This window comes from Gossypium hirsutum, chromosome A05, assembly GCF_007990345.1.
Source record: "Gossypium hirsutum isolate 1008001.06 chromosome A05, Gossypium_hirsutum_v2.1, whole genome shotgun sequence".
Taxonomy (NCBI): domain Eukaryota; kingdom Viridiplantae; phylum Streptophyta; class Magnoliopsida; order Malvales; family Malvaceae; genus Gossypium; species Gossypium hirsutum.
In genome coordinates, this window is record NC_053428.1 from 27920359 (window position 1) to 27930248 (window position 9890).

Genomic DNA, 9890 nt, shown 5'->3' on the forward strand with positions numbered 1-9890 from the left:
AATATAATTGCTGATATATACAATATCTAAATGTAAAATGATGTCACACCAATAATGATTTTAATGGTATTATTTGTAAAAGTTACTTTAAAATTAAAATTTAATACATATAATTACACAATCAAAATTCATTTAGCCCTAGCAATATTATTGGAAGGAATGATATGGCAACTAAAAAGAGGCTAGTACTACCAACAGTAGGAAACTGACAAGTAAAAGACCCAAAAAACAATAAGGATCACTAGATGGATTAATTAGGCTACACTCTCACTGGCACAACTAGAGCGAGGAAGAACTTCACTGTGGTGCGGCATACATCTGGGTTGAATCATACTGAGGGTATCCAAGCTGCGGGGATACTGTTTTTCCATATGCTACAGGTGCAGTACCTGGTGCTGCTGCATATCCACCAGACTGATCATAGGTTGCCTGAGTTGCTGTCGGTTGAGCATAAGTAACTTGCCCATTAGGTGGTGCTGCACCGTATGTTGTCACAGGGCCACTGCCATAGCCAGAATCTTGTGTCCCTTGATAACCATAAGCCGCATTATTTGGAGCTGCCTGATCGGAATAACCCTGCTGTGAGGGTGGATATTGACCATACCCAGCAGCAGTATTCGCTTGTGCATAAGGAGTAGCTTGCTGAGCAGAAGGTTGACTGTAACCAGGAACAGACTGTCCACCTTGTTGGGAATACGCCTGGCCAGTCACTGGTGGAGGCTGATTATACCCATCACCGGGTGGTGCAGAGCCATATGGAGGATAGCTTTGTTGCAAGGGGCCACTTGCATATGCGTATTGCTGCTGAGGAGGCACATTTGGACTGTAAGATTGGCCAGTTGGACCTTGATATGGAACTTCTCCAGGTTGATTGGCTGGAGGACCATATGTTTGGGGTCCTTGTGACTGCACATATGAATATGGCTTGCCATACTGCTGCTGAGGGGCATACGCAGATTGAGGACCTGGTGGTGCATATCCTGACTGAGAAGATCCATGCCCTCCGTAAGGGTGCTGAACCGGGGTATGATTTTCATACTTCTCTCCATATCCATTTCTATAGCTATGCTGGGGAAAAGCATGGGAATAGGGTGGTGGATGTGCATAAGCTGCTGGACCATGAGGCTGTCCATAATTATAACTTGACTGAGATGACACTGGCCCCATAGCTGGAGCAGGTGTTGGCCTAGGTCCATGCCCACGAATTGAAGTCAAATGCAGGGCAGAGACACTTCCATGCCTGCTGTAGTAATTATAACCTCCACTATGTGGAGGTCCCTGAAAGTTATGAGGCCTCTGCTCCCAGCTAGAACCAAAATTGCTTCTTGGAGCCATTTGATGAGAAGGGTAGCCACCATAAGGAGATTGATAATGTGAGTTTTGAGATGGATATGGTCCCCTTCTATGAAAATCATATGATGCTGTAGGGACAGTATGGCCACAGGAACCCCATTGAGGTGGTCCAGTGGTTCCCCGAGGTCGATTGCCCTGCAGATTGAAACCACCAGAAAGAGGTGATAGCCTGGCATTCTATTCAATTAACAAAACAGTTAGATAAAAGGAATTAGATTGCTGATTAAAAAAGCCAAAAAAACAGAGTGAGTAGGAAGAATGCCTCAAACATCATGCTTAACCATGTTACCAAACAAAACAAACGGACTAGGTCACATCTTGGTTCAAAAAGAAACCAAATACAACAGCAACAATGACAGAACTAATAATAATTTAAACATAGATGAGAAAAGCAAACTGAGATGAACAAATCTGTTGAAATGCGTCTTCATTTAAACTGTTATGGAGGGGATAAATTAATGCAATGAATATCATCACCTATTTCCTACTGAAATTCTATCCAAAGCAGACTAATGTCACCATTGTAGATATTTCCCTCAAAAACAGAGGATTGAAAAAACATTGGCACTACCAATAATCAAATACCAAACGAATACCTTAACTATTAACAATTAAAGGCAAAAGAATAAGCAGATTCGAGTGTTAAACAAGATTGAAAAGGAGGAACTTCTAATGTTCAGGCATCCTAAACTACAAAAAATGTGTTACATCTTTCACATAGGATCTTGTCATCCAGTGAGCTAGGATGATATAAATGTCAATTCTTTCTCTGACCTTATAGCAATATGCTTCTGACAGTCGTGCATCATCTCTATACATATCAAAGGACAAGTTCCATGTTCTTCAGAAGTTTCAGCATAGCATCAAACAAAATTCTAGAAGGTACTGATCCAATACACATTTCAGACAGGATAACTTCACCAGGAGTACTTCTTCCAACACGTTTCATGCATATATCAAGGAAGCCGCTTACATGCAGGCTCACTACATTATCATTTTCAATTTTTAAGTCTCAAAGCAATCTTACCAACTATTAACATCTTGGGATGCGAGTTTAATGCCAGATACCTTTCTTCATTGCATGAAGGGGAATAGTGGTTGTCTATTGCTACACCAAAAGAGCAACGCTGACCCCATGGAAAAGGCTATCCAAATCTGCAGATTTTAAAGCCAACGAATTCGAAATTGGCACCTTCAACAGTAAATAAAGCATGGCAACCGGCATATTGGATTGAATATATTATTGTCCTAATAGCATTCAAGTGATGTTAGCATGATAATTAACACTCAAGTTAAGGAAATAAAACTCTTAGTCTGAGGAGAATTATGAAATAGATCTTTACCCACATTGGAAGACAAGGAGTCATAGAAGAAAATGCAGTAAACTACACTGCAGTTAACTACAATAGATTGTTTGCTTGGCAAATCCATTTAGGGAGATAGACGGAAAATTGATACTTCAAGTATTCAGCTAAAGGAAATAATATATACACCAGCGTGGAGATTTTAAGCTCCAGATTCAAAGGCACATGTCCTATTAAGATATATTTAAGAAAAATTATAATCCTTACAATAGTTAGATAGATACATGATAACATTCAAGCCCTGCTTCTAGAGTTTAGAATTATTATTTCTGGTGTATAGATTGCTAAAACCCAATCTCATAAAGAGCATGTTTTTGTTTGTGCAGGGAAAGAAAAGACTGGCTTCATTAACATAAAATTCTACATGCATATGTTCTTAAAACAATGACATTTAACAGGAATGTCAGTCATCCTATTAATAGTATCTTGCACATGCCGAGAATAAAAGATTTTAGAAGTTACCAAGACAACTAAAACTCCAGATAAACAACCACAGCTACTCCACTAACTAAAAATCGCCAAACCTACTAGGAAAGCATGCAAGCAAAATCCCCATGTACAAAAGTAATATTCTTTAGCTTGTGACATCCTTTTAACAAGCCTCATTCTTATGTTAGATGTGTTTTAAGTCATCAACACAACAATATACATAAAATTGGATGATGGAAAACAGAATTCAAAAAATGAAAGGATTGAGCAGTCAAAGATCACGTAAATTTATGTCAAACATCCACTGCTGGCAGTTCAATAAAAAACAAAGTAAATTTTTCATCAAAGTAAATATATTAACTATAGTAGTGACATAATCAATAAAGGATAAAGGAACACACACACTGGATACTGTTAAAATACCATTAGAAAATTAATTCTAAAGAAGATGATGTGAGGTCATAAACAAACCTGACTCATGACGTCTTTTATCATTTCTCTGGCAATCTCAATTTGCCTCTTATCACCTGTCACTCTCAGTATCCTTTCTTTTGATTCATCCCCTTCTGGGAGATGTTGAGGTATCAACTAAACATATATTAAACTGTCAGAATCGGAAGGGGTAATTTTGCAAGAACTTCAATCCATACAAGGCAAACAAATATCGCCTACCTGAATGCGAGCCCCTGACCTAGTCTGCACTCCTCTGATAGTCTCCCCACCTCTACCAATGATTAAACCAACCTGAAACAGGAAAGATAAATTACACGCAATCATGAAGACCAAAGCAAGCTTGAACAGACATAAGTACCTCTGTACCTGAACTAGCAGGTACCTATAGGGAAAAAGAAAGAAAAGGGAATAACCTTCTCATTTGGAACTTGCATCTCAATATGATCAGCATCCCCAGCAGCCTGTGTGGTAGCAAGGCCCCTAGCTACAAGGGAAGGGGAACCCCCAGCGTCAGCCTGAAACAAACACAAAAGTTAAGCTAATGACAAAGCAATCAAAATAAAGCCAGCAAATAAGCGGGATGTATGAAGAAAAGGGTAAATAATGAGAGCATAGGGGGAGATATGAGGAAGAAGTTCTAGAAACAACATACAACCTCTGCTATGACAGTATTTATAAGCTTCTCAGCCTTGATTATGCTATTCAAAGTCCCTATTATTTCTACAGGCCTTGTTGGGGCATCTCGATCAGCATCCGCATCCCTTGTAATTTGAATTTTTGCCCCCGAGTTGTATTGTAGGTACCTTATAGTATCCCCTGCCTTTCCTATGAGAACACCAACCTACAGAAAGCTTTGCTTGGATGAGAAGACATGATTAGGCAGGTTTGTATGAGGAAAAAGGTGAAGGTCACAAACATTGAACACAAATAATGTAGGAAAAACATTCAAGGTAGTCGCTCATAAAGATGAAATCCTTGTAATTAGAAGACGTGAGTTAATGGAGGACATCCAGGTTAAGAGAGGCAGAGAAGAAAAATAGTACGAGACATTAATGGAAAGAATTTAAAATGGACCCCAGTTTTCTGAGTTAGAATGGGCATGGGTTTAAATACATTACAGTATAAAAAAAGATCAGTTTTGCTGTTTGTTCATGCATCTAAAGCAAAATAAACTTGGCTTGTAGCTAGTTTGGCTGCCCTTTTGATAGTAAAGGCAGTCACAAGAAGAAATGTGATAACAATGAATAGATTAGTCTACTAATGCAGACGCTATCTCTCTACATATATGATGCCATCCACTTTGATGTCCAGAACTGTAGATATGACCCAAGAAAGAAAGATGGATGTTCATGTGGTTGGAATGGCACAATTGCACTAAGGAAGAGAGAAAAGGATCTGATTAAGGTGATAGGGACAAGGTTCCAAACCTGCCTCATCCCCAGACAGGGCGCAATCTAGGACATTACTATATGAATGATACTTCATCCTTAACACAATCTAAATTCTTAAAATACTCCTCATCCCAATTGAGGCAGATAAAAATATTAGCATACCTTAGCATTAGGAACCTCAATTCTGCGAGTAATAGTTGAACCATCATCAACTTCCTGCTGAGGCACCTCATTAGAAGGTTGCTTACTCTCCTCTTTAGTAGGCGGTTCCTGGCTACCATCTGCCCCAAAATTCTCAACTTTACCCGGTTCCTGACCACCATCTGCCTCAAATTTCTCATCTTTACCTAACTCAGCATCAGTAGTCACATGATTATCAGTAGATTGTTGCTCAGTTTCCGTTGTTGTTCCTTCAACTTGTTGAGGTTTTGCTGTTTCTTGAGCCTCCTCTGCTTGAGCAGTACGATCCTCTGCTTGTTTGGTAACCTCATTTTGCAGCAAAGCCTCCTCTTCCTCCTTCACAGGTTCATCCGACTGCTCATCTTTGAACCCATTCCCACTAGCTGTTAAGAACAACAATCATAGAATTAGAATAGCCAAAATAAGTAAAGCAATAAACAATTAGAAGAGATAAAACAGTTGTAATTCAAGATTGGCTATTTCTTCTTTCTTTCCAGACAGACATTTAAACCCAGAAGCAAATATCAAATTTCATATATAAAAATAAAATTTAAAATTTCCATGATTTATATTACTTTATTTCTAGATAAAAGAAATATGATCGAAAGTTTACTGCATCTTAACCATATCTACTTTCAAAATATTTGCTCTGCTTCTAGCAATTATTGAACAAGTAAAAAGCAAATGACAAAAAGAAATATTACTAAAAATGGCAACGAAATGGAGCTTTAATCTTCTCACTACGCATTCACATAGCACAATATTTCATATGAACCCTTGGAAAACAACATTCCAGAAGCCAACTATTAGTGGAAGACTCTAGGTTCATTAAATCCCCGGGGAAAATCCCATACTTTCAGTGTGGCTATGTGAGATTCAAGCCCATTACTGTGCAAATTGGCAGATAAGGTAAATTCAGTCACTAAAACTCTAACTTCTGAACATCGTCGGTGTTCCTAACAAGCTGTTTTATCAAATAGAAAGATTCCACTAAACCCAAAGGCAAAATCGCAAGTAATAACAAGGAAACCCTAGAATTAATATTCAACGCATAAATTCCATCCCACAAGTTGCACATTAGAAGACCCTAAACTAAAACCAGAAGAAAATTTTCATTACCCAAGCCGTCGGTTTTCTCGTCGCCGACCCTAGGTCGCTTAGCCTCGGACGAATCAAATGACGAATCAGATGCCGTTGCATCAGGGTCTACAGCAGTGTTGAGAGGCATGTCGACAGGAGGGGCTTGGGGCTCGACATCTTCAAGCTTCCGCTTATGATCGGAGGGGACGAGACCGGGTGAAGCGGCGACGACCTCTTCCTCTGCCATCAAAAGGTATGTAAATGAAAAACAGACTCGGATTTTATTGAGAGAAGGCAGAGGATTAAGAAGCGAAGTATCAAAGAGTTGTAGGTTAATGACAGCAAGGTATGCTAGAAGCTTGTGCTTTGTTGGGGAGAAAATATGCAAATTAATAAAAGGTTCAAGGCCGATTTTTAATTTAATATATGATATTTTAAAAAATATAAAAGATATTTTTTACTAATGTAATAGGAATTTTGTTTTTTTTAATAGAAAACTCTTTTATTTAGAAACAGTGTTATACCTTTCGTCCCCACTTTGTGGAAAATAATATAAAATTAAAGTATTAGTAATTGTTTTTTATTTTATTTAATATTATTTTAATTAAAATTAGTTATGTTTTATTTACCTGAAATGTATGCTAAAATTTATTAACATATCTAGTATTTGTTATTTTATACAAAATATTTAAAATTACCCATAACCCCTCTCTTACCTTTAAATAAGAAGATAATGTGCTTTAACGCATTTGAACTCATGTATTCCTGCACTGGTAACAATATCGATGTCTATCGAATTAAGACTCAATTGACAATTATTAACACATTTTAACAATTAAATAGAATGATGTTGAATGAATCTAAGTTCAATTAGCATCGGTATTGTTGCTAATGCAGAAGGACGTTGGTTCAAATATGCTAAAGCGTATTATCCTTTTATTTAAGTGTTGAGGATGAGCTATGGGTAGTTCTAAGTATTGTATTAAAAAATCAAAAATTAGAAATCGCGATGCTACACTCATATAAAAAGAAGTCAATAAAAAAATGAAATAGAATGCTAATTTAAAATAGATTGGTTTAAATAGTTTTTAACAATAATTGAGTACTTTATTTTAAATATTATACGGTAGAAAAAAAATAAAAACATATTTGCATAATTATATATATATATTTTAAAAAAGCTGAATACTTTTTTTAAAATATTGTCCGGTAAAAATTGAATATCGTAAAAAAATAATTTTATTAAATATAGGTAGATTTTTTTTAAAATAATACTATACACTATATTTTAAAATAAAATTATTTTTTACCGTGTTTAATTATTTTTTAAAATATGTATTTAAACAGTTTACAGTGTTTATCTAACATTATATTTTTAATTTAATATTCTGAAAATAAAATATAAAATTTAGCTAATATTATAATTTTAATTTAATATCTTTTGCTAATATTTAAAATATATATATAAATTTTAACTATTTTTATATTTTTTTAATATTTAAAAATTTAAAAAATTACAATTGTATACATTGAGATAGACAAAAAAAATGCACAGTTTATTGTAATAGTACAAATACTTCAAATATTGTATACAAATTTTTTCATATTGAGATTCATAAAAATTTATATGCAAATATAAACAAATAGAAATATAAAATTTTATGTGCATAATTAATACTATCACTATGCACAATGTTTTCTTAAATTTGATTAAATTTTATATATGCAAAAATTTGCATATAAAATATATTACAATATCGCATTGCTAAATGTCTGCATAGTAAAAACATCGTATGGCTACAAATTAATACTACTACATACAAAATTTTATATGCAAAATTTAACTAATACAACTAACATATAAAGTTTACCTAATATTATAATTCAAAAAAATAATAATATATTTTTAGTTTAGTAAAATAATAAGCCGATTGAGTTTTAGTTTGATTGGCATGAACATTGTTGCCAATGCAGAAGGGCGCGAGTTTGAGTGCACCGAAATATATTATCTTCCTATTTATGGGTTGGAGAGGAGCTATAGGTAATTTTAGGTATTGTTTTAAAAAGAACAAATATAATCCGAACCTATAATGAGATTATTTAAAATATAATAATGACAATTTGTATACATTGATATTTATAAAAAAGTGTGAAAATTATACTAAAATAAAATAAATTTTAAAAATCAGGAAAAACATATACTATATTTATAAAATACAAAAAAATGTTATAGGAATAAATAAAATAAAATCATATATTAGGACTACATAAAGGAACTACATTGTAAAATATTACTACAATTTAGGACTAAAACAAATTAGAATCACATAGAGAGACTGAATTAAAACAAAATTAAGGACCAAAATTAAATATTATGTATGTATTAAAGACTTCGAATGAATAAATTAAAAGTTCAGAAAAGGGACTCAATTATAAAATTTAAAATTTTGATAAGGCACTAAATTAAAATTTTTAAAACTAAACAAAAAAAATTTATTAGGACTTAAAAAGGCAAAAGAAAAACCATTATTTTTATAAAAATTCATATAAATACTTTCTTTTTATTAAGCTTCTCAAAACGTTTTTCTTTATCAAATCAATTATGTAAGGCCCATACTCCTCTCCCTCATCTAGTCATCCAACTGTTTTTTTTTTTTCGATCGAATCTTAATTTGATTAGTATGAATATTATTGTTAATGTAAAAGGACGTGATTTTTTTTAGGAAAAAAGGACGTTTAAGTGCACTAAAATACATTATCATCCTATTTATAAGTTAGAGAGGGGCTATAATTAGTTTTAGGTATTATGTCAAAAAGAACAAATACGATCAGAATCTATAACGAGATTGTTAAAAAAAATTACCCATTTTCTTTCTTTATCCTTTTTTCTAATTATTTTAATTTTTTCACTGCAATATTAAGGTTTTCCACGACTATTCTCACTTCTTGTCAACTAAGTTTTATTGTGTGTAATAAATAAATAAATAAGAAGAAGAAAACATTGATCTGAAAATTATAAATAAAAAAACAATTCATTTATATTAAAAATATTTAAAAACCGTACTTTTTTTACATTGAGATCTAAAACTCAAAAAGGTTTGCAGGACTTTTTTGAAAATATTATTTTGAAATACTTAGAAAAAACCAAAAAAGCATAAGAGAGAAATGCTACAAGGAGAGAATAAAGGATAATAATCAAACTAATATTTATCATGTTAATTATTATTTTAAATCTCTCAACTTATCAAAATTATTTAAAATTTGTTTATTTTATCTCATAGAAAATTTATCCAGATAATTTTTGTTTTAAAAAATAAAGTATATTGATAAAGTTTTTTGTCGGAATGAGATCCATGCATGTAAATAAGATTTAATTTAAATATCAATTATTTCTGTTTAAAATTTATCCAACAATTCAAATTATTGAGATAATTTTTTATGTGACTTAAAATAACTGTTGTGATAATTGTTGTGGCAAATTGTTGGGGATAATAGTTAAATCTTAAATTAATTTTTAAATCTTAACTATTATATATATAATAACACGTGTTTTTCAAATTAATAGAGTTGAGTTTATTTTCAACAAAACCCATTAATAATTATTGAAATTTCATATTCCCCTTTTTCTTTCATTATTATA

At 33.1% G+C, this 9890-nt stretch overlaps 1 protein-coding gene across 3 annotated transcripts; it reads right to left on the reverse strand.

Annotated features, from left to right (window-relative positions):
• Positions 1–43: 43 nt before the first annotated feature.
• On the reverse strand, positions 44–6635 carry LOC107957632 (far upstream element-binding protein 2). 3 transcript variants are annotated; one of them, XM_041112110.1, is made up of 8 exons: positions 6290–6635; positions 5153–5553; positions 4255–4440; positions 4013–4114; positions 3819–3890; positions 3618–3734; positions 447–1530; positions 44–409 (listed from the first exon to the last, which is right to left on the reverse strand). In XM_041112110.1, the coding sequence occupies exons 1-8, from the start codon at positions 6495–6497 to the stop codon at positions 375–377; spliced, it is 2205 nt and encodes a 734-aa protein (XP_040968044.1). In that variant the 5' UTR covers positions 6498–6635; the 3' UTR covers positions 44–374. The 3 variants fall into 3 exon arrangements, with proteins under 3 accessions (XP_040968044.1, XP_016748670.1, XP_016748669.1); XM_016893181.2 differs by having other exon boundaries at positions 44–1488; positions 6290–6634; XM_016893180.2 differs by having other exon boundaries at positions 44–1530; positions 6290–6634.
• Positions 6636–9890: the final 3255 nt, after the last annotated feature.